This window comes from Anopheles merus, chromosome 3R (genome assembly GCF_017562075.2).
Source record: "Anopheles merus strain MAF chromosome 3R, AmerM5.1, whole genome shotgun sequence".
NCBI classification, from domain to species: Eukaryota; Metazoa; Arthropoda; class Insecta; order Diptera; family Culicidae; genus Anopheles; species Anopheles merus.
In genome coordinates this window covers 48,578,294-48,604,309 of record NC_054084.1, presented here as the reverse complement: position 1 = coordinate 48,604,309, position 26,016 = coordinate 48,578,294, and the positions used below count along the sequence as shown (strand labels likewise).

At 39.2% G+C, this 26,016-nt stretch overlaps 1 protein-coding gene across 8 annotated transcripts; it reads left to right on the top strand.

Annotated features, from left to right (window-relative positions):
• Nucleotides 1–201: 201 nt before the first annotated feature.
• On the top strand, nt 202–24,932 carry LOC121597480 (arf-GAP domain and FG repeat-containing protein 1). Of its 8 annotated transcripts, XM_041923271.1 has the most exons (9): nt 508–863; nt 947–1,392; nt 1,481–1,926; nt 19,357–19,545; nt 19,681–20,393; nt 20,730–21,425; nt 21,811–22,035; nt 22,109–22,563; nt 22,643–24,932. In XM_041923271.1, the coding sequence occupies exons 3-9, from the start codon at nt 1,763–1,765 to the stop codon at nt 22,685–22,687; spliced, it is 2,487 nt and encodes an 828-aa protein (XP_041779205.1). In that variant the 5' UTR covers nt 508–863; nt 947–1,392; nt 1,481–1,762; the 3' UTR covers nt 22,688–24,932. The 8 variants fall into 8 exon arrangements, with proteins under 8 accessions (XP_041779204.1, XP_041779205.1, XP_041779201.1 ...); XM_041923270.1 differs by lacking the exon at nt 508–863 and adding an exon at nt 202–285 and having other exon boundaries at nt 947–1,926; XM_041923267.1 differs by having other exon boundaries at nt 508–810; nt 947–1,926.
• Nucleotides 24,933–26,016: the final 1,084 nt, after the last annotated feature.

The following is a 26,016-nucleotide window of genomic DNA, read 5'->3' as shown; positions in this document are numbered from 1 at the left end:
GAACAATTGTAGATGTATTAAATATTTCTGGAGTTGCACACACCTTACATTCGCCTAACCCGGCGCTCTAGCACCAATCGAACACGACATCGAACATGGAAAATGTATGGGATTTGACATGTTTGTCTTGTTTGTTTGTTTGTGTCTGACAGTGCACCTCCATATGATTATATGGGTTTGTTCAAGTCGGATGTCGTGTTCGATTGGTGCCAGAGCGCAGCCTAAGTTTGACTACTCTGTGTGGAACGTAACAAATCACAGTGGATATAGGGTCAAAAACTGTTGGTAAGATGTTTGAATCATTGTGCGAAATCTTGTTGATGAAATGTTTGATAAAAGAATAGTTTTGGTCTTGATTGAAGCGTTAATTGGGACCCTTTTTTCTATCTTCTTAAAATTGTTTAAGTGTCTTACCAGCAGCGACACGCGAGTGACTTTTCAAATTTTGTATTTATGTTTTGGTTTTATAACGACATTCAAGTTACAGTGCATAAAAAAGCAATAAATCAAGATTTTTTATGCGCCGCGAAATAATTGTACATTGCACAGCAAGCATCATGTCCTTTTTTGCATGATTAATACAAAAATAGAGTTTATGAAATGTCATTTTCATGTGCCAGCGCAGAAGAACCCCTCGATAGCGCAGAAGAAAACCGAAGAAAAGGCTCATAAAACAGAAGTGCGAAGGGATTTCAGCCCAAAGTGTTTCGAGAAGCGAGCTACGCCATTTGAACTACGTAACACAAATTGAATTATAGTTGCGTATGCGTCAAGTTCTGTGTTGTCGCCACGTAAAGTACCGAGATAACGGTGAATAAAATACACATCAAACGTGATTGGTTTAATAATCTGTGAGAAAGAAGGTGAACGGGTTTTTCATCTCTATTTTGCGAAGAGTGCAATGTTTTTATTCTAATCCAGTCTGTTTTCAATTCCTCCTCCCTAGCGTAAACATCATGGTGTGCGTGACAGCGAGCTGTTCGTCAGTGGTGTAGAATAGTGTGCGTGTGTGTGTGAGGGTCTCGGTCTCGTTCACTTTCAGGCGCTTTCGTTTTGTTGGTTCGAGCTGTCAAGTGGCAAAATTCAAAGGTGGTGCAGGCGAATGAAGAAAGTCTCTGTGTTTGACCGGACTTAGTGCAGTGCGTGCAGGGTGAAAAAAGAGAAAGCCGTCCTCGTCCGATGCAAGAAGTTGTCGTGGTTCTCGGAAAATAAATTATCCAGTCGTCCGCGCGGTCCGTGCTCGGTCAAAGTGCAAAATTTGGCGTAATGCAAAAGGTGTTGTCCTCCGTGGTGTTGTTTTCCTGTGCTATTATGTACCGTCATTGTCGAATCTGTGTGCAAGAGTGAGAAAAGAGAAATGAAAAATGCAGTGTTTCGTCTAAGTGGTCCCAAGTGAGCGTTTGTTCCGTGTTGATAAAACAAAACAAAAAATACGCAGTAAAAAGCAGTTTCAAATCTTTACACTGTGGATGTATTACAGTGCATGCTAGAAGTGTAAAGGAAAATCTAATAAAAACGTCCAACACTATCGTAGCGGAGGTGAAATTCAGGCCGCTATCATCATCTTCCCCATCAGCCGGAAGTGGTCAAATCACTACTACTGCGGCTGGTGCTGGTGCTGCTGCTGCTGCTACAGTTGATAGACGGGCAAGCAGTGAGTTGAACGTGGTGAAGGTTTATTTCATCGCACCGGGAACACATAAACCGTAGCCAGTTGTGCGGAAAAAGCACCACCGAAAAGCAAAGCACCGACCCAACGACGATGGCCCTGGTGCGGAAGAAACTCGATGACAAAATACTGAAAACGTTGCGAGAGCTGGTTGGCGTTGGCGGTAACAAAGAATGCTTCGATTGCGGCCAGAAAGGGCCAACTTACATCAACATGACTATCGGTTCGTTCGTCTGCACCAGCTGCTCCGGCATATTGTAAGTATTGTGCAGCATATAACTCCTGATCTCCTTGATCTTTCCTAGACCCATTGATAATGAAACACCCGAAAAGTCATTTGATTTACGGTATGTCGGTGTCATCAGGTTCGTGCTTGTGTTGTTTTGTAGCCACTACATTCAAAGCACATTCATGGAGCCAGTACGTCTCTTTCAGCACCAAGAAAATCTACTTGGCGTAGGGGTTTCCCTGCGTCTATTATCGCATTTATTGTGAACCAAATTGGGGACGTTTTTTCTTTTGTTAAGATTAGCTGACATTTAAAAACCAAGCATTTATATTGGGAGGGACGAATCCAGAGGAAACTGGTCAAGATAAGAATAGCACGAAAGCGGGATATAATGGACGATGAAATCATTTGTTGTAGGAAAACCCCTCCGATGTTCTATGCTTGTCTGCCAATTATGTTACATTAAGTTCGATTCGGTAGCATTTCTATCTATGCAGCCAATTATGAATTGTATCGAGAATCGCATTATTCAACACACTTTTTTGAACACATTTTGAAGGTTTAGTCTTTTCTGATGGTGCACACATCGTGAGTTCCAACCAGTTAGTAAAATTCGTGATGTAATTATTCTTAAGCAGCATTACCTAATATTCCTTTCAATGACTCGTTTGGAAGACATTCACGCGCCTCTCTTTCCTATCATCCTGAGAAAACCCTAACCTTTACGGGTAATCCTTCATGACCCAGGGCGGTCTTCCTTGGCTTACCGATTTCCACAATTACAAGCCGAGCGGTGGAACTCGTGCAACGAACACCAGCTAAGGCGCGGATTATCTAAGCATTACCGTCGCGCCGCGCCGACCTTTCCGGGGGCTTCCACACTGTGTGCGGCCCAGTGTGTCTCGAAGCATGTAAAAACCCTGGCGGTTGCTGCGATCAGTCTCTTTTCACTCCGTGATCGCGTTTGCTGTGCAATAGCGCGCGGCTGTGTACTCGAACGTCGCTTTCATGGCATTCCTGTGAATGGAAGCAAAGATGATGTCGGAGGTCGTTCGCCCGTAATTGTCAATTCGTTACAGTGCGATGCACATAGACACACACACGAAGACGCTTAAAACAACGACAACAGTGACGGCCGAGGCGACATCAATTCTGTTTTGTGAAGGCCCTTCACGTCGTTTTGTCGTTAACGTTCGCCGCTGCTCTCCTACATTCCATCACTCCATCACCTTCCGTCTACGCTTTGATCCGGTCCTTCTGGAGCCCTTGCTAAGCTGCGCAGAACCGCCCGTTTCCGGGCAACACCACCATTACCGTGACAGTGCTTTGAGATGTGTGTGTGTGTGTTTTTTCTTTCCTTTCTCTCTTTCAATTGATTGATTTCAGCAATCGAAACTACTGCTTCACAGTATATTGTGCTTTTCGCTTGTTCACCCTCTGGGAAAATCGTCCATCCTCTGTCATGAACGTGCTCTGTGTAGTGTAGATTGGGTGACTAGAACCAGCATTTCTGGTCCGAAATGAGTACAAATAACTGCATCATACACCCTAGATCATGTGAACGGGCATGATTTTAGCCAGGGGGTTTATCACAGGTAAAGAAGCTTAGATGGGCGATTGAGAATGGTGTCATATGAGTGTTGAAACCAGTGTATGCATCCCGGAATGGGCACCAGCAAAGGCTATCAACAGGTAGAGCCAGTAGGACTAGCACTCTCTGCGTTCCTTAAAGCCCAGGTTGCCTACGATCATCAAGTATGAACAGGGAAGGGCGATAAAATTAACACAAGCAAATGGTTCACTGTATGCAGCATACATTGGCCGTTTATGGTTAACTAGTTTTTAACGAGAGTGTTGGTTGCATTTTCTACCGATGCGACAGGGTATTAAGATCACTGTAAATACCGTTACCATTTAAAGTAAGATAAACATGAGCCTGTGCGTTCATTGATTGGTTGAACAAAGATGGTGAACACATAAACATTCAAATCAAACAACACTTGTTTATTGTTCCAATAGTTATTAACAGAATAGGAAAGTCGTAATAGACTGATAGCAAAACTAATCTAATTTTAGTTGCTTGTTTGAAATAGTAGGAACTAGACCAACTAAGATGTTGATTGCTGATACCCGTGTGTACCAGGAATTAGGAAGTAATAGTCATTATAATCTGGCCAGTGATGCTTCTATTCAGTTAAACATACATTACTATTCACGGTTGTTTTTGTTTTTCATCAATTTTATAAACATTGATTACAGTTATACATCGTGTCTGTGTTTTAAATAGGGGAATGTGGGGCAAAATGGTTAGGTGGGACAAAGTGGCCACCTGCATTATTGGAAAATTAACACGTTCAAAATGAATTTTGATGATTGAAAAACATCAAACACAATACAATACACAAACGGCTGTCCCGAACACCCAATTGATTCCGATTTAATCCGAACCACTTCAATCTATTCCAAATGGCTGCTATTGAATCTGTTCTACTACCGTTGCTAATTCGAAGAGCAAAACACTTACACTAAAAAGCAGGCTTGCAAGCAACCCTAGTTCCTAGCCAACATTGCTGTATTCATAGCGCCACATATAAGCAAAAATTCAATTATCTATGTGCGTACCGGCGAACCCCGTGTTATGGGTTTTCAATGAGTTAATTAAGAATTTCAAATAAATAAATCAATATTCTATCAATATAATATTTCAAATAATAAATTAAAAAAAAAATACAGAAAATGTATAACATATAGCTACGTAAATTTACAATGTATAGTGATACTTTATAGTGCAGATAATCCAGACAGGAATGTCAATTAGGAAGTGTAGTGAAAAGTTGATTGTTATGAATAAATGACTAGGGATGATCAAATTTACCCATCAACTTAAAAAGGCTAAACATTATTCCAAGCCAAGCAACTCGCAACAAGCAATATAGAGTATGGCGTATATCGGGCGATACCATTTTACCCCACACAATACGTTTTCACGACTTTTTATGTTGTTTTGGAAATTTCATTCAATACATTTATATTTGTTTTTAATACGTCTACTACTAGTTTTGTTCCGGGAATAAGACGTTGAAGCATCGATTGCCGTCAAAATATATGTGTAAAATGGTTTGAGCAAAATCAGAGTGAAATCTTTAATAGTGCCATTTTGCCCCGCTCTTCCCTACATGAATCAGCCAGCTCACCCCGGTTATGCCGTCTCTGAACGGATTTGCAGCTCTCTTTAAGCGCAATCAACATTCGTTTAGGTCAGCATATCTCTGAAGGATCGTATTCAATCAAAACAAACCTCATTTAGCTGAGGGAGTTGAAAGCAAAGCCCAGCAGTGCAGTGCAGTGCTGCTTCTGGTGGTTTCGTGGCTCCTCGGTGGAAAAAGTACTAATCAAAACATAAACAAACACATGCACAAGAGAGGCTACCGACAATTTTTACTTAATTTTTTATTTTTGCAATGGCATTCGAAAGGGGTTTTTTTACGCAAGCTGCCGATCTTCAAGGCGGAGGAGAAGGGGGTGATGTTTTGCTGCGTCTTCAGTCGCTTCTGACTTGGCGCATTCCAATTGCGTTTTTGTGTTCGATGTGCCTTCTGCTCGAGATTTACCCCCGACATCTGTATAAAAACCGGTTTTCAAGTCCATTTATGAAATTCCACACAGCAAATCGCGGCGGCGGCAGCGGCCCATTTTCGCCTGTATCGCGGGAGAGGGCCGTGTCGCATTCTAAAATACGCGATTTATTGCCGGGGTTGATGCGTTTTCTTTAATTCACCCGTTGATTCATGGCTGTTAGATGACTAAGAAACTGGGCTTTCCATTTCGGCATGCTTTTTTAAGTGAGTATGTTAATGCTGAAACTTACAGCAGTAAACATAGTTTTAAAGTCAAGGAAATGCGAAATACACAAAGAAGATCCAGTATAAACAGTTGATAAAGAACCACAGCAGATTCTTTGTGTCAGCAACGCAACTGAGAGCTACAAGCACAGTTGTAGTTGTAACAAGAAATAAATGCCATGAGTCATCAATTAACCGGCATTCAGTGGTATTGGTAGTTTAGGCTTGAGCTGCCTTTGCTTCTTTGGTCCGGGAACGTGTAGCATCAAATCTGAAGGTGCGACAACACATTTGAGAACGATTTTTGCATTATTTCTATCAATTGATCAAAACTTTCTATCAATTGATCGGGGCCTGTCTGGTGGTACAGTCGTCAACTCGTACGACGTAACAACATGCCCGTCATGGGTTCAATTCCCGAAAAGACCGTGCCCCCATACGTAGGACTGACTAACCTGCTATGGTAACAATAAGTCACTGAAAGACAAGTCCACTTCACTAGTGGGTACAGGCAGGCCTTGACCGACAATGGTTGTTGTGCCAATGAAGAAGAAGAACAAAAATTGGTTATTGCCAATCGTGCGTGTTAAGCTTCACAAGTGCGGGTTAATCCTTTCTGTCGGATTTATTAATCAAACAAGGGCTGAAAGAACGGCAATTAAAGCAATAAAAAGCTCATTTTCTAGTGGTTTAAGTATAATGGCATGAAAGTACGACCAACGGAAGATAGACACCCAAATTTTTTAAGGTGGGCTAATGCCTTCAATTTTTGATTACTGCATGTCTTAAAATTACCATAAAAATGGCAACCGGAAGGCATTGGCCAACGGAACATCTTTAACAAAACATCTCTCAGAAATAGATAAAAAAAATCTATAGCTTTTCAAAAAGTTACTATTACAAGTTTGATTTTGACTTGGAGGAAATGGCATATTTCTATTAAAAAGTTCATCAAACATGCTGGGGTGTAATGTACTGGTTTAATTTCATATAATGAAATTCTTAACTGTCCTGCATAAAAATTTTAAATAAATTGTATTTTTTTACAATTGTATATTGTAAACCCGTAGCTGCTTACGCTAGAGATTTCAATAATGCCTTAATTTCTGCTTTCTACTATTCATCAAAATGGCGCTCATATTCTCTAAATTTACAGAGCGAACCGCCGTCGTAAATTATCAGGCAATTTAGTATTTATAATCCAGGAAACGGAAAGGAATAGATTATGTTAAAATACTATAAACATCTTTGCTATCTTTTCCCATGTTTTCTATAAGTATCCATCTTCATAGTGTCGCATTGACATTCCAAAATTGCACAAAAAAAATATGTTTTTAATGGATGAGAACAATTTAAATTTGACACAAACTTAAAAAATTCAACATATCTTATCTTCTTCTTCTATAGATATAAAAATCTCGTGTCACGGTGTTTGAGGCAAGCAACCTCCGAAACGGCTGGATCTTTATTAACAAAACTTTACACACACCTTATGGTGGTATGAAAATAGGTTTTAAGACTTACTACATGTTCAGATATTACACTAAACTTAATTTCATTTCAATTTTCTAACTCCTATACAAAGGACAAAATTGTTGTTGTTGTATACAGCACTTTAACAGTCGGTGTGAAGCGCGGTTTACACTGGCGTTGAAAACCCGCAAAACAAATTCGAGCAGTTTGTGAGCTCGCATAAGGCCTAGCAATCGCGATAGCGTTATTGTATTTTTGTATTTTGTAATTTTGTATTTTATTTTGTTGTTGTACACTGGCGTTATTGTATTTTTGTACTTTGTATTTTTGTATTGTATTTTGTGATTGTACACTGGCGTTGAAAACTCGCAAAACAAATTCGAGCAGTTTGTGAGCTCGCATAAGGTCTAGCAATCGCGATAGCGTTATAGCGCCAGTGACCTCGCATGAAAGCAGGTTGTGAGGTAAGCAGTTTTTTCGACCATAGTTTTAGCAGTTAGACATAAAATGATATATTTTTCCTTGCAAAATCCACAAAAAGGCCGTTATTAATCATGGCAGCGCGGCTATTGAATGACTAGCAGTTTTAAATCTATATATATATATATATATATATATATATATATATATATATATATATATATATATATATATATATATATATATATATATATATATATATATATATAGTGGAGCGCCGTTTTTTCGGGCTGATCGGGAGCTCGCCTGGATACTGGAAAAACACGGATAACGAGTCGAATTATATATTCAATCACAAATTTCTGTTTTTTAACGGTTTAATATAAACGGTGCTCTGTCACTTTTCAACGGCATTCAACGGTGCTCCACTGCACGAGATTTGTTTTAGAGCTTAATAGAAGTTATCTTTTGATTACAATATTATAATTATTTGCAAATAAATATATCAATGTATCATAATTCTTATTTTCTGTTAAAAATAATGTTCTGTACCATATTATTTGATTATTATTTGATTATTAAACGTCAATCATATAAACACGTAAAAAAAAGAAATGTGTACTCAGATACCTTTATTAACAACTTATAATACTTAATCGTCAACTAATACTATGTTGGGTAAAAGCAAGTTTACTGGGTCAGCTAAAGCATATATCGGAGAGTACCTATATATGGTATATGGGTCCAATAAACTCCGTGGTAAACCAAAAACTCTGTGGTATCCAAACGGATGAGTGCCATAGCAGATCTTAATTTCCTACGGTTATTACGACCGATAAAAAAAATTTAAACTTTGGGATAAAATCATTGTAATCATTGTTTTTGTACTACTCGGATTGCATATTTTTCTATTTTTAATTAAAACGAGACATCAATTTTATCCCGTGTGAATCCGGGTAAATCAGCTAGTTTTCTCATAAAAATTGAGTGTATGATAAAGCTTGCACATTTTCATGGTCACTGTATTTATACATATACTAGCTGGCCCGACAAACTGAGTTATTCCGAAAAAAAACTAAAATATTCCATTATTGTTTTTTTACGTGGGATATTTGTATCGTGCCCGTCTTCGATAGGGGATCTCAGGATCCGATCATCGAGTGTAAACGGCCAGCCACCTTGCCAAGTGTCAAAGTGCTGCATACAACACAACAACAATCCTGCTCTTTATATGCGAGTTAGAAAATCATTATTAAATTAATTTTAGTGTAATATTTGAACGATTTTTATATCTTAAAACCTATTCTCATACCACCATAAGGTGTGTGCAAAGTTTCGTTGAAAATGATCCAGCCGTTTCGGAGGTTGCTCGCAACAATCACCGTGACACGATATATATATATATATATATATATATATATATATATATATATATATATATATATATATATATATATATATATATATATATATATATATATATATATATATATATAGATCTAGATTTTTAATTTTGGTCTTAATGTGTCCGCCATTACCTAGCTTTTCCCATATCTTTTTGATATTTTTAATTCAATTTCACTCCATGTGCTGCGTACATAACGAAGTATATAGTCGTTGCTTTTATCATCTTGGCATATCAATAATGTATTTAAATTCATTCGCTAAATGATCAGTGTTCAATTCATTGCAGTCATGCAGTTTAATTTTAGATTTTTGGTTTTCATTTAGAAATTAGGGGAGGTAGTGATAACGGAAAGCGAGATAGTTATTTCCAAAGAAAACAATCTATGTATAATGTCTTATGTTGTTGAACAAAAAAGAAGAATTTTATCAATTTTATCCAAAAACTTCACCAAATGGCTGAAAAACCAGTATTGCATGATATTTTGGTAGCTTTGAGTGAACACTGAAACAAGTGCCAAATTTTTGTTCTTTTTTGTTGTGTGTGCTACTGTTTCGTTTCGATCGGTTACCGATAAAAATGCTCATGAAATCATCATGTACACCTGCAGAGAAAACACCGGCTCCCAGAGGAAGAGGTTGCATGTGTTGTATGTTTCTGGGGTGGCCAGCAGACGCCTATACCATGGTATAGTTATAGCGAAACTTCCATTAGTTTGATTGACAGGTTAGATGCGCGCTTGTTGGTGTGTTGTGTTAAATAGCCCGAAAATGTTTGCAATTGGCTCATCGATAAATGCCCTCCCTGCCACTTGGCGGAAGCAGTTCGATGATTTGAAGTGGTAGGCAAAACATTGACAAATAAAAAAAGAAATTTGTTTACAGAACACACGGAAAAACGCAAGCATAATGCAGTGGTATGAGTCGGTTCTGATATCGATTGGCAGACGATTATTTGTCTCGTTCGCGTTCCATACCCAGTGTTTTTAGTTATAAACGGGTTTCATTTATGTAATCTTTCAAATACTAAGCTCTCTAGATTTGCGTTGGGAATATGTTGAAAAATTAGTAACGGGACAGAACTAAGTAGATTCATTCCAAGAAGGAACGGAACGAAATGGGTTTATTAATTGGAATTGGTGTAGGGTGCTAATAAGCTTAGACAAAAAGAGCAGGAAGAGAAGGAAAGTTCTTACTGTACGATATATTCAATTCATCCTAAAGAAAGAACGACCTACGTTTATCTAATCAACGTTGTTCGATTCTTTATAAATCAAAATGTAATGAGTTGATCATGAAAATAACGTCCTACCCATCTAAATAAAGAAAGTCTTAGTACGCCAGGTCGTTAACTTCCCCCATACAAATATGAACGTGAACCGGATGACCAGGACGTTCACGAAAAGAACGACCTATCCGTCGAATTAAAGAACGTCCTACAAAGCCAGGTCGTTCATTTTCTCCCATACAAATATGACCGTGAACCGTAATATCAGGACGTTCATGAAAAGAACATCCTATCCGTCGAACTGAAGAACGTCCTAGTACGCTAGGTCGCTCATTTCCTCCAATGCAAATGTAAACGTGAACCGTACTACCAGGACGTTCATGAAAAAATCGTAATGAAGGTCATCCTGATCTACCTAATAATTTTCAAAATGTAATACACTAAATATGTTATTTCTGCAAAATGAAACAATATACCATGTTTTCTTCAACTGAAAGGAACGAATGATTCGTGACGTTCATTCATCAACGTTCATCAAAATAAACCGAATTGCCCAAGCCTAGTTTCGATCGTTCCTGTCATACCGCTTATACTGCTCGTATCATTTAGATCGTTTCTATATTTCCGATTAATCCGTTCAGTCGTTCCGAACGAGGAACGGTACAAATCTATTGGATACATTTAAGAACGCGCGTCACTACGGCATCACTTGCATCAAAACATTCCATGCAATCTCTATGCCACTGGCCGAAACAGATTACGACGACACTGAAAGCAGCTATCATACTCCATTAGCCTTCAGCTCAGTTCCGAGTAATCTGCAAGGTTATACTATAGCATCAATATACGAGAAGATCTGAGCATAATAACCTTTTCCGAACAACGTTTTATTATGAGTGTTGGCCTTCACTTACCAGTGCATGGAACTGACCACAGAGCACAAGTCACACAGACACACGCTCATTTAAAACTCGCGTGGAAATTGCATTTGCCTTGATGGTCGTATGCGGGAGGCAGCACTGAAGGGGAGGATATCAAATTATTAAAATTTCTCCTCATCTTCATCCGCGAACATTGGTGCGGGAGGGGAGCTTTGATTCCGGTGGTTGTATATACCACCCGGACACATATATGCGCTGGTCTCGTACCACAAACCGGTCAATTTACAGTTCGCAGTTTTTACTTTCCTTTTTTGCTTTCCGCATAGCATACTAACCAACAGATTGTTGCGTTCCAGGCGCCTCTCTGGGCAAGGTTTTTTGTGATATGAAGTTTTGCTTTCATCGTAAATGATATGTGAAATGTAATGAATGGATTCATGGAGCTTCTTAGTAAGACAGGCACAATTAACCGCCATTATTTTAAGGCCATTGTTTTTCAACATACCGTAAGTTTTGAGTACGTTAAAAATATTGTCTAAAAGAAAAAAAACAATCAAATAAATAAGAGATAACCTGACACCAACTACATATGCCCTAAAATTAAAAGAAGCCAATCCCTTCCGCCTACAAGCATGTTACCGTATTTCATGCTAATTCATATCGATTCACAGCTTGCGAGTGGGTTTAATTTATAGAACAATCAATCAAAATAAGATCACTGCCATTGCTTATTCAATTTGTATGTTGCGCTTTGTAAATATTGTCTTCAAATATTTCATTTCGAATGACGCACTCAACAGGTCGCGAAAAGCAAATTGAACGTTTGGACAATTGAATGCAAAAGTATGATTTTATTTTTGGAAAGTTTACGCAAAATGCATTTTGTTTTTCTATAAGCGAGAGTGTAATCAGAGTACAGAAACCTACCAACTGTCCAGTCTCTGATGGAACACGGATGGCTTCCTTTACGTTAAACAATACTATGTATACACATTACCCGAAGTTTAGATGAAGGAAGGGAAAAATGACTTTTGTTTACATATCAACGCCTTACGAAACCATCAAAGTCGTGTTGTAGTGGTTGGAAAGTTAAAATTGTTTTGCTGAAGAAGAAAAAAATAGTAGATTTCTACACTTTTACGGCTAGTGTATAGCTACGGCATGACATCAAAAGCGAACCGTTGGCAGATTGGATAAAATGTACCTGGATAGTGGATTAATGAACTAATTTGCATGCCAAATCATTGTTGAGACTCTAGAAAGCGGTTCGAGAAAGTGTAATGTGACGTTTCTTTTGCTGTCCGTTGTCTTGAAATTGCAGCATTTCTTATTCATTTTCGTAAATTTGTTATGCTGAATCATGTTAGCAGAGTTTTTAGGAACCGAGATGTTAATTAAACGTCGTCGAAAACTTTGTGATAGACATAATAGCAGATTTTGAACCATCTGCAACACCTGCAACTGTTCAAGCAGTTCCTTGTGGTTGTGGTTATGAATTAATGTGTTAACCTCATACTATAAGCCAATTACCATTGATAAACTTCTTAATAAAACTATTCTTCTAATTCTAAAACTATTCTAACTATAGTCGACAGAAAATGGACTGCTGTGGAGGACTATTGAAAATAATGTTTGTCTCGGTGATTTATTTTAAAATTCTAGTATTTTTTATTCCCTTGATTTGTGTCGCTATAGCTATACCAAGTAAGAATGATAGTCACCAATTTAAATTCACCTGTTAACTGCCACAGACCGCCGGTACCCATGGCTTTACGAGTTTGCGTGCAATGCATCAATCAACAGCCTTGATTCGTGCTCTAGTACAGTCTGATGCAGCACAGTGCTGCCGTGTATAGTAAACTACATCAGTTTCTGATCATTGCGCGCTCGTTTTTTTTCAGGACGGTTGAAACTATCGGCCTTTTAGAGTATTAACCATGACACCTGTACGCGTTCAGGTGTCGGCGAAGCGTGAACGTAAATTAACAATGCTGGCACTTCCTTACCACTCGAGTATCTTAATTTGTGTCTTGTTTTGTTGTGAATGTCGGTTTTCTGTAGTACACGACTTACAACAGTGTAAAACGCCTCACGAGTATTGATATAATGAGGGCGTACCCACCCACCGCTGTTCCATTCAAGATTTGTGGTTGATGCTTAACTTCACGAGCACTCTTTCAAAGTAGCTGGGAAGGAAGGCGTATTCCGGATAACCAAGTAAAAAATACGTTTCAACTTGACGAGTGCATCGTTTATCAATGGACTGTGCCTGCATACTTATCGTGCTTTGCTCTGCTGCTGTCTGGTTGTGTTGCCCTTCCCGGAAGTTGACAACAATATTCTTTCATGTTTGACGCATTTGCAATTATCAGCTACATAAATGGCACTATGGATGATACAAGCATATCATCAAAGTTATGACAAAAAATAATTCCCACAGCATTCGATACGAAACATTGCAAGATCATAAAAATACCAAGGTCATAAAAGGCCCTTTCACTTGACTCTTTTTGCTCTTTTGTCAATAGAAAAAAATGTGCTTATTATGAACGACTCATTTACAAATTGGATATCAATATCTTTTGGGGTGATGAATAGGGACTCCAAATTAGAATTCGCTCATTCTACACCGTAGCACGATCAATAAATTTGTGCTTGTTTTGTCTCGATGATAAAATTTACAAATGGTTTACCAACGAATCACCAATGGTGACGGATCGTAAAGCATTACAAAATTGGGTTTGAAAGGCTACAAGCGAATGGTTTGCTCTTTTCCGTTCGTAAAACAAACGCTTAATTCTTCACTCTATCCTTACATGCGTGTGTGATGTGAGTGGAAATTTAGTTTGCAATATGTTTCCATTTCCGGTTTTCGGGCGCCGCTTTAGGGGTGAACTTTGTGGCTTGCAAGAAACCCCACAATCACTCGAACAAGTTAGGTATCAAAGTCACTCAACTTTAGCACCATCATTGCCAACTTACGACCAATGGAGGTGACATGTTGCGTGCGTGTATACACAGAAAACTTTTTTTACTGAACTTCAGTAAAATCTTACTGAATTTTTTTAACTGACGTTTCAGTAATCCTTTCAGTAAAAAGAATGTTTACTGAATCATTCAGTAATGTCTGGTGCTCACCAAAATGACAGTTCGTTTACTGAAATCCCAGTAAAGCCATTCTTATATTACTGATTTTTCAGTAGTTGGTAGCGATTAAAAATGACGAAATACTTCTTTTAAATTGAGTTTTTATTGATTCGCAGATATTGCCAGTCGCTCAGTTCATATTAATACATGTTTCGTGTTGTTTTATACAGTTTTTATACTGTATTTTACCGCCGCAAGTGTAGATGGTTCAGTAAGCGCTCACAGACACCATGCAATTTCAGCAAACACAGTGGATTGTAGCAAACATTTTACACACCAACACGGCTACCAATTGTTTTAAATTAATCCCGTAAGCCGAAATATCACCTGAAATTTCACCAGGGTGCCTGTAAGCGCCTACAAAATCAACTTTTTGCACATCACGAGCAAGTAGATACCGCATTGTTTTGTTTTGATGTTCTGACTGACAGGTCGTTTTGACAGAATGAATTGCTGCATTTTCAGTAATTTGTTTTACTGATATTCAGTGAAACGACTAATTTGACACTGATTGTACTGATTTTCAATAAAATGTGTATTGCTGAAATGCATTCAGTAAATTGTTTTGCTGAAAGTCAGTAAAAACATGACATTCATACTGAAAATCAGTAAAATATTCTATTACTGATCCGTTTCAGTAAAAAACTTTACTGAAGCAGGATGAGAAAATTTGCTGTGTATGTGTGTTTTGGCTGTGAAGGTAAATGTTCTGCAACGACGGCTAAAATGGATGGTAAGGGTTGTCTGAGAGGATACACACAGCGTGAGTAAACAGCAACAAACATTTAACTGCGTGCAAATCAACGGGCTTTCAGTGGAGTTTAGAAGGGAAGTTAGTGGAAGCGTTTTTTAACCGTTGCCGTAATTATTGTATTCAATTCTTCCTGGCAGCGAAGGCAGGTGGATTGTAAAGAGCAAGCGCCTTCTCTAGAGACATTGTTATTACCTACCTAAGCACTGTACAATGGATTTCCAAACGTATTCTTGTATAATGATCGTGTGTCCTATAGACAGGAAACCGGGTTTGTCGCCCGTGACGCATGTTGCGGTATTGGTCCTATGAATAACCGGTATTGCAGCAACAAATGCTAACTTCGTTCTTTTAAAACTTACCTTTATACTAACATTATGGCTTTATTTTAAGAGTGATAATTGCAAAAAAGCGAATTATACGATACAACTTCTACAAAGATGGTTCGATAACTTGCATATATGTCATGCAAAACTTCTGTCTGAATGAAAAATAAACCGGACATTTTTTAAATAGGGCAGATGATTTAAATGTCCGTTTTCTTGTTCCATTTGATCACTAGTAATCTCAGATTCTCGTAGTGGGACTTTTCTATAAAAAATATAAAGTCTTATAAAATGTACATGTTTGTTGGTAACTTTCATTCAATTTATAAATTTAAAAAAATAATAATGGCTGCGTGATACTAAACAAGTATCGAAAGCCTGTATGACTGCCTGTAGGTCGTTACGCCAAATAGAAGTGAAATTCCAAACTATAAACTCTGGCTTCATTGTTCGATACACTGGTTGATGTTGGATTGTAGTATTGTTGGTAATTTGCGATGTTTAATAATGTAAAATGTGCACCAAACAAAGCAGTGCTTGACATCCAGAAGTTCGCTTAGTTTGCCCATTATTCATGTACGGAACAATGGAAGTAAATGGCCGCACGAATGGTGCGAAATGCAGTCTAGGTGGTGTTAAAAAAATGCAATATCCACTTTTCGAACCCCAAGCCCGTACCTACAGCTATGGCATCTTTCATTCGCACATTCGTGTGCCTATGGTGCCGTACCGTACATTCTGTGCAGTGGAAAGCAAATCCGGACCTAGAGCAGCGAGAAACAATTTCTCGGACGGTAAAGCGTGTAGCTTTTTATTTATTTAGCGTCTCTCGGGGTGGTGCCATCCTTGGTTTGTTTTGGTGCGTTGCATGCGGCAAAACAAAAGCAACGACTGGCAAAAGTAAAAGTTTCCCACATTGGTGGTACCGGCAAACATTTGCACTTTTACACGGCACACATACTCACACATATATAAAGCAGTGGTCAAATGAGTCATATCGTACCATCAGCCAGCAGCAGCGAAAGGGAAGGGCTGAAGAGACGGCTGCTGCTGCTCCAGCTGTGTTGACGGTGGCCCGATTTGAATTTAAATCATGCGGCTGCTATTATATGGCATGTGCTTTGCAGTAAGTGCAAAATATCGCCTTTATCCGACCAACATCGATAGTGTATGGTTTTACTGCGGTTTGTGGACGAGTTTAGCATTCCCATGGGGCTCGTCTAATCAGTTCAGACGATTTTCTGCCTACAGATATGTACACTGATTCTGTCATGTTTCTCTGTGTGGAACGGAGAGTTCTCCGCAGCACCAACAACGACAGTAGGATGATGCTCATCTCATCTCCAGTTTCGATGTGCCATGGACACAAAGGTTTACGCGTGGCAAGGCGTAACCAAACCGTCTCGCAGACCGTGTCACGACTTTCGTACGTTCCGCTTTGCGACGATGGTGGTCGCCAGGTCGAGAGTGAAAATACAAGCAAAAAACGCTGCGTACATTACCATGCAGCCGTAAAACTACGAGTTAAGTCTCTGTGTGTTTCGGAACCGTTTTGGTAACATGGCGCTGTATTCATCCGGAGTGATTTGAAGAAAAAGACCTTCATCGAATTCATGATGGCGCCGATGATCTGTTTTCTCTAGATTTCGCTACTTTGAAATCTGCTATCGTCCGCAGTAGGTCAAGCTAACCTGCAGCCTATTTTCTGGGCAGCACTGGCGACAGCCTTGTTTGTAATTCAATGTCTTCATAAGGCTGCAAAAATAAAAATAAAGATGTCGTTTTTAGCGTAAATATGGCGTAAATGCTCTATTATGTGTGTGAAAGTTGTGCATAAAACCAAAAGAAGAAGAAAACACGTATCGTTATTTTAGTCGATCGCATTCGATCGCTTGAATGAAATGTGCCACTCTTGTAAACAGGTATTTAAAAATAGCCCCCCCCCACCCCCACCCACCCCATTCCCTCTGAGGGTAACCCCAGCAGTAGCCACTGTCCCTACTACCGTGCCGGGGGTGACGTGTGATGATGGGCGGAAGAATGGTTTTATATTTTAAGTGGTGTGTTTAAGCTAATCTTGCTTAAGTTGTCCTTTCACTGCCGTTTCTACTTGCTGCTATCGCACCCGGCCCTAATGTTCATTCGTACCAACCACGGTTCCGTTTTTGTTATAATAAAGCTAAAATGAATTGCTTGCCAAAACTGATGCCAATTCGGAAATCCATATCGCCATTCGGCTTCGAGAAGGGTCTCGTGATGGCGGCGCCGTTGAGCAGAGCTGCCGAAATATTATTATGTGATCAAACGTTACCTCATCAATACGGGGTACGAAAGTATATTGGATGTTTTATGGAACGGGGCATCGTTTGACGTCGTTCGTGGTTGATGTGTGCAGTATTCGGCGAAATCAATCGCGTATTACGTATATGAACGTAAAAGTAGTAATTGTGAGACGATAAAAATACAGCAAAGATTGATTGCATGCAGATGGCAGAAAGGTACTATTGATTGAAGTAGTTTTATATTATATTGACAACCTTAGTTTTCTCCTACTTGTCAATTTTATGTCTGTTAAAGCTGTTGTTGTTAGTTTGGTTTTTTAAACATATCGACGAAATGTTTTGAATAACCATTTTGTTAAAAACGGCTCTTAAGGTTTGTCCGGGCTCCTAACGAATACTAACAATACTATGTAGAATTCCAGACATTCAGCAGGTATAGCATATAAATGTAAACAAGAAGCTCGTTAATAGTGTGTAACGGTCATGTGCTAATCTCATGCTTAATTTTATCTTCCAAGTCGTGGAAAATTTCGCTAGTCTATTCATCTACATGCTATAACTAATACTACTAATACTGCTCTCATATGTCGGCATCTGCGCATCATTCATTCATCAAGTAATCCCGCATCTCGATTGTGTTGTTTGAACATGTAAGCATTCCAGACTAATCACTGTCTGTTAGCATTGCTTTAATCTTTACATAAGTTCTTCATGGTACTAGTGCTTGTAGATTAAGGAGTATACGCTTTTTTCCACCGTTAACAATACACTTGACTTTCTTTCAAATTTGTTGAGAATGTAGAATTCCCAACCTTAAATTCATCCTCAATTAATTAACTTTATACAGACGCGTGAAACACATGACACAAAACATCATGATAACTTCCGTCGTATGGGTCAGATTATCAATCACATAGTATTTAACAAAAACGACTAATGCGCAGTTCAGCTCCTAAGCAAGTGTAAATAGTCGATCGTGTACAAATAAACCAAGGGCGCGTACTATAGCGAGTGGTGGTTACGTGAGCGGCGTGATTAAATTCCTTGGTGCTTGCAGGGCTTCTTATACAAATCAGGCCTTTGTTTGATATTTTCGCATTTTAACTTTCAGTTTTGTTACCAGCAAAATGTCACGTATAAAGATAAGCCAGCCAACCAGTCAGCATCTTGATTAGACGTTTACGTATATGATAATACAAAAACGCAACTTTCCTGCCGTAATGACAATCAATACAAACAACCTATTGTGAAAATGTACCGTATTTTAGCGCGCGCTTTATGACCTTCCGTACATACCAACGCTTAATGGCATTAGATTTTTAGTGGAAAAGCGTTTGTGAGATTATCAGGATAATGTTATAACTAGGTGTGTATCATCTATTTATCTTGACTAGCAATATTTAATGAAAAGGGTTTATTTATAAACACCGAGATCCGGTACATATTTAACCTTTGACGTAAATCTGATGCATACCAAACGTATCGTAAATGACAATTTATTAAACAACAATTTTGCGTACTTGCGTAATTAAACTCATAATTGCGTAAAAATATGTTTTCTTTCAACTAATAATTGATAATCTATTATGATTAAATAGATATGCAATGACGATGCATTTACGTTGCATCTAAAACGTACCTAGTAACAAGAGACAATTTTGCTAACAGCATGTGTTATTCTTATTTCTTTTCATAAACATGCAGAAGAGGACTCACTCCGCCACATCGTGTAAAATCGATTTCCATGGCCACTTTCACCCAGGAGGAGATTGAATTTCTCAAACAAAATGGCAACGACAACTGCAGCAGAACTTGGTTGGGCCTTTGGGATCCAAAACGTGCAATTAAGCAGGAACATCGAGACTTTATGATAGACAAGTACGAAAGGAAAAGGTACGTTTGATATGTGGCTGTGGCCATGTCTACCACCGACACAGGAACACGCATAATCAGTGTCAAATGTGTATAGATGTATTATAATCAATGTGTGGGTTCCTGTTATCCTGACGGTTTTATATTCCCTTCTAGATATTATCTGGAGCCTGCTAGTCCGTTGAAATCGCTGCCCACCAATGCATCGAGCTCGCTGACGTCACTGTCGGGAGGCAGCAATAAGAATGCCAATGAAAGTTTAGTTCCACTCAAAACGCCAACGCTAACGCCTCCGGCAACGTTACGATTAAATCGTACCAACTCTGGCTCGTGTAATGGACTGAACAACGTAAACTCATCATCATCATCGTTGCCTGGTGCAATGGGTGGCGGTACGCAATTTCAGCAGCAATTCACGCCAGACGACAGTGGTTTTTTCAGCGCGGATCCACCGAAAATTTTGCCACCAACACCGCAAAAAAGTCACATTCTTCAGCGAAAGAATGGCATTAAGATCAAACAACACCCGGCGAACGGACTGCCGGCAACGTACGGGCGTAACCAGAAGAATGGTTTGCTGAACAACAGCAGTACCACCGGGCTGTCGGGAAGTAGCGGTGACATTAACGCCAATAAGTTTACACCTGATGCCGACTTTGTGGCTGACTTTGGCAGCGCTACAATAGTGAATAACGTCAGCAACGGAGGCAGTCATTATGGAAGTACTAGTAGTTTGAAAAACACCAACGCCGTTAGCGACAACGGGACCGGATTGTATGCGCTGCACAATGGCAACAATGGGGAGGTACCGACACGAGAGATGGAAAATTTTGCCGACTTCGATCACAATCCCATCTTTAACTCAGCAGGTAATGGTAATATTATTTGTGGTCAGATATTCGGTACAACAGCGTTACTTAGGCTCGGTTACAGGGCTACGCTGGAGAATCTCGGTGCAAAATGGGATCGTTTTTATCTAAGCCAAATAGACGTGTTACGTTTTCTGATTTTAAACTACATTAAAGCATTGAGAGGATTATGTGGTAAATGTTCGTGTTATGATATTAGAAAGTCAAACAATAGATAAACTAGGAGACAATTCCTTCGTGTATATGGGTCATAAGTTATTGATAATTACATGAGTTTTTCTTTACTTTCTCTATTGCGGCGTTTATACTGCTATATCGGATATGGCGCACAATTAGAAAACATGAAGTCATACTTCAGCAGCAATAGTATTGATAGCAGCACTACAAACAGTGTTAGCAGCACGGCCAGCGTGCAGAGTTTGGCTGGACCCGATCCATTTGCGAGCTTTTACTCCAATACTGTCGCTGCTAACAATTGTGGTAGCAACTCTACGGGATCTACCGTTGGCACACCAACCGCATCGTCCGGCTCAGCCTCCACTGGCATGTCCATGCACGGTGTTGGCTATACGTGTATTTCGCCGGAAGATAACTCACGCGCAAAGGTCCATACGAATTATGGATTTGGTAACACTTTCTCGGAAGAGCCGCGTTATGCGACTAACGAGGGTATCATTAATGGCAGCGCTGGTACCGGGTCCAGCTACGCACATCTGCAAAATTACAAACAACATTGGGGAAACAGTAACGGTGCGCAGCCGGAATTCAATTCCGCGAGGTATGCTGGGAGCACAAATCAATTGAATAATAATGCCAGCACCGAAAGCTCCCAACACGATACCGTACAGTGGAACTTTTGGCAACAGTTCGGCAACAACTGTTGGTCGACTGACGGTCGCCTACAGTCGCATCACCAACAGCAGCAGCACCAGCAGCATCAACAATTTTCCAATGGTGGTGCCCTGCAGATGATGAGTCCACAGCATCAGGCATCAAATCAAGTGAATTTTTACTCAGATCAAAACCGATGGAGTAAGTCCGGGATATTGAAGAACATGTCAACAGTGTATTTGTTATGTATATTGTTTAGTTTGCATTTTGTTTCTGGCTTCAGTTGTTGAATAATCCTGTCCCCTCGTGTGTGCCTAGCTTTGCAGTTTGATTTAGTAGCTTGTTGACTTGGTTTGCTACATAAATTTTATATTTTTTTTCATCATAAGTAAGCTACCCATTCCTAACGTCATTACAGTTTTTAGGGATGTTATTAACCACAATCATTTGAAACACGATTTGCTGTAGCTGTTCGAATTTATTTGTAACCTGAAATGTTGTTTTTGCGTTGCAATCATTGGCTTCTGGATGAAACACTACCTAAAATGTGCATTACTTTCAATTCGATTTTGTTTTATGGTCATAGGTCTTCCGATGCTGCATGGTACGAACAATGGGGATAGCAAAACATCCAATGGCAAGCCTAGTAATGCATCCATTAATTCAACACCGTCCGTGGATCGATACGCCGCACTGAAAGACTTGGATGAGCAGTTCCGGGAGATAAAATTAGAGCAACAGGCTGAGGCGAATAATAACACAATAACGTCAAACGGAACTGCAGCCACCATAAGCGATTCCATCACGCCAAGTATGTGCCGTTTTCGTAGGGACGATGTCTGCTGCGTCAGAGATGAAACTAATTCTTTCTCTAATCTGTTCAGCTTCCTCGGCCAACCCGTTCAAAACGGCCAATCCGTTCCAAACGCAACAGCAGCAACCGCATGCACAACAGCAAACGATGGCTTGGCCTATCAGTGGTGCCATCAACGGTACGACGTCGGATGCACGGCATCCGGTAACGAACGGCGGGACTGGATTCTATGCTACATCACCCTATCAGGGAGGATTCGCACACTCTGCCAGCCCACAGCTTTACAACGGCAATGTTGTGAATGGTGGTAGCACTATGGGAGCTACGATGGGTTATCTTCCTGCGATGGGCTACCCTCCCAATCATGGCAATAATGGCTATATTGGAGCGCAGGGCATGAACGGAGTTATGATGGGTGGACAGTTCAATGTAACGGCGAACGGCGGTGGTGCTTCGATATTGGGCAACGTTGCAGGGGTCGGTAATCCGGTGCATCATTTTGCAAACTTTGGAAACCCTTTCATGGTATGTTGAGAACACGCAGTTTCATCAGCGTCGTGTTTGAACACCTAATTTGAACATTTTTCTGTCCTACCTTTTTCAGGCTGCCGGTACTACAGCGGGAAACTCAAATAATCCTTTCTTATGAGTAGCTTCATAAGCCGTATGTATAGCTAGTAAATTATACATTTTACAAGAAAATGTTTGGATGTGTGTTTTAGCATACGCTTCATTGTTTTTACATAGAAAGAGTTTTATTCTGTTTCGCTCTGTGCTGAACGGAGCGCAGCAAGAAGATGCATACAAATATTCAACACAATAGGAAAATGAAGCGATAAACTGTGACGCATGGAGCGCACAATATGTGTGCAACACATATACGTGAATCGTTCAAGGGATGTACATAAGTTTTAATTTAAACTAATTAAAAGTAAAAAAAGAAAGAGATAACTGATACATTCAAAAGAGTAGACATTATCGAAAGCGTGTAACATTAGCTTTATGTTGCTAAGCTCTGTATTCATTATATTCAACCCATGACATATCGGTGTGGGTCCCCCTCTACTGTTCGATAAAAGTATTGGGAAACAGGTTACAGCTTGACGGTTCATCCGTGAATTGGTAGGACACGCACGTGGTTTACAACCAAACCAGTCAGTGATACATAACAGTGTATGAGGAAAACAATGTAGGAAAACAAAAGCAACCCAATCCATCTCTGCACAAGGTTTCATTTTCTCGGAGGTTTCTGCTCTAGCTTTGATGGCAGCCAAGTAAATATAATAGATACGAAAATCGGCATTGCTATGCATAGCTAGAAGTAATAATTCTGCAAAACCGATTTTGAGCATCATTCAAAATTGGAAATTCGTGCGGATGATTAACAAACACAGCTGGGTTTTTCCAATTACTTAATCACTGTTTCGGGAAAGTGTGTATGTTTTATTTGTTGGCAGTGATTGAGAAGCAATTTTCGGTTAATTTTTAAACAAAAATTAATACACGAATATGCACCAACAAAACGAGAATGAGATAGAGCGATATAGTGATGGTCATCATTACTAATACTACTATTACTATTGTTACTACTAACGTCACTACTATTACTAAACTCTTTCGAAAAAATGGAACATTTTATGGCAACCGTCGTTTGGCGGGCGTGTAATGTATGTGTATGTAGATGAACAGTTTGATGAGCAAAGCTTAAACACTAACGATCAAATGGAACAAAAACTCCGCTGTATGTTGGATTTACCAATCGATAATAAAATGAATCCTCCATGACAAACTTGTTGCACTTCGAAACAGTTCCGAAACCAAACCGAACCTACAAACAAACTTACTCAATGTACCGACCGAACCGTAAAACGAAATTTATCTTACTGATGGTTGTAAAAAATGAGACAAAAGATACAAAAACAGCAAAACGTGTTTAAAGTGTTATGCCTGTAGTAACCACATAGATACGTGAAAAGTGATAAAGTACAGAAGTATTAAATGATAAATCTTAAGGCGTTTTTCTGTCCTCATATACTAATCAAGTTTAGCTCGATTAACGCATCCTTCTAGTACCGCCCCGGAAAATCAAGATAGATCAATTTGCCTCAACAAGAAGGGTTGGTTTAAAATTTTACGGTACAGCAGAACGTTTTATTTCGGCATTTTGCTCTTCTTATGCATATGTGGCGGAGCAGTATGGGATGTGCCACCCACAAAGGCTCGATGGTAAGCAACTAACAACATAAAAAGCTGCATCATGCTCAGTAGAGTGGATCAAGGGAACGAAGCCTTTTAAATGCAGCAACAAACAAAAAACTGGCCGTATTACACATCATACAGAACCGCAGAAGGATAAAAATGTTAGAGATTCGTATTCGTTTATTGGTGAGGGGGGGGGGGGGGGGAATAGATGATCGATTCATGAATAAAACCCTCCTCCTCTAAGATGAAATCAAAGAAAACGCTTATGTGGCCTTACATAAACAAAGAACTTAGATGAAAGTTAAAGTAAATGTTCTTTATTTAAATCTGCATTGCGATAGAGAAATATCAATTAGCAAAAACTAATAAAAGAAAACAGTTCTGCATGCTAAAAAGTTCAACCAACACCAAGCGCGGTACCTACGAGATACATTGAAATTATCACTCCTACTATTATAATAGAAAACGATGGAATTGTAGCGGATTGTTAAATGAAAAAAGAGAAACAACTAAATGTCTGTTACTTCAGACATTATTTTAAAGATCACGGTTATCGCTATCAACCGACGCCGTTTTACTAAATCAAAATTTGAAGAAAGCTTCAGTTCGACGTAATGGAAAAAACGAAAGAAAATACACAAAATTATTCAAAGGAATCATATAAAATGGATGTCTATCCATACATCAATATACTTCCTGGACAAATGTCTAAATTTAATAAGTGATACCAAACGAACAATGTGAATAGGTTTTGAGAGGAAACATTCGCCTTCTATGGAATAATTAGCAAAAAAAAGAGAAATCAAATACAGCAAACACAGCTGATTACAGAATATGAATGTTTGAGCGTCGTATGCATAGTGCAGTAGACTATACGCACGGGAAAACATTGGAATATGCTTCAAATGTTCTACAACAACATCCATTGCCCACTGTTATCCGTATCTGGAGTAGGATTAGAGGAAAACATCTTACTACTTGCCTAGTTATGCGTTGAAGTTTTTTGTTTCTTTATTTTTCTGTCTCTAATGCTTTACCAGCGCACAAGTATCAATTTATGCACACTTAGCGTTGCTGGTAGAATGGTAAACGATTGTTCGAACGAATCGTGTATCGTGTACCGTCGTAATAGACAGAAATGTGTTACTCAAACTCAAAAAAGTGCTTTTCATTGCCTGTGTTGGATGCCGCTCCATGCTGATAGTTAAATGTAAAACATGAAACGAAGCTCTGCATGAAAATGGATTAGAATGTGTGTAGCGCATGCATCTGTTGTGCCTTAATTTGCAAAAGCTCTGCTTTAACAAAATACCATGTTTACCCGATTGGGTTTCTTTCGGCTGGTCATTGTCGTTGATGTAGCAGAATGAACTTTCGAGATAAAGCTCAAAATTAGGATGCAGGATGATAGACCGTTTCACCAGCGCCTGTTTACCGTGAAACGGGTTTTGTTAGAATCCGTCCCGTAAGAATTTGCCTATTTGCTGCGCTTTTCAATTGCATCTCACTGCGAGTAACGGTTTTAACTGTAGAGCGACCCCTGTTATGGCCCAAGGGGAAGTTAAAAAATAACTTACGTCTGTAGTACACTAACAGTGTTTGTTTTAAAACATACACGAATACGGTGAATACGGATACACGTGAGAGAAGGAAGGAAGAGCTTGCACTACTACTAAAGTGAAGTGGACGAACACTACAAATTATTGTGAACATTTATGCCAGTACTGGCTAAATGATTTTAACTCAATATCTATAAAATAAAATAAAATAACAAAA

Bases quoted from the DNA above. Each gene is read 5' to 3' on its own strand.
- LOC121597480 (XM_041923270.1), top strand. From the start codon at position 1,763: ATGGCCCTGGTGCGGAAGAAACTCGATGACAAAATACTGAAAACGTTG. The intron at 20,394-20,729 runs GTAATGGTAATA...GCGCACAATTAG, and splicing joins TCCCATCTTTAACTCAGCAG to AAAACATGAAGTCATACTTC. The intron at 22,564-22,642 runs GTATGTTGAGAA...TACCTTTTTCAG, and splicing joins ACTTTGGAAACCCTTTCATG to GCTGCCGGTACTACAGCGGG.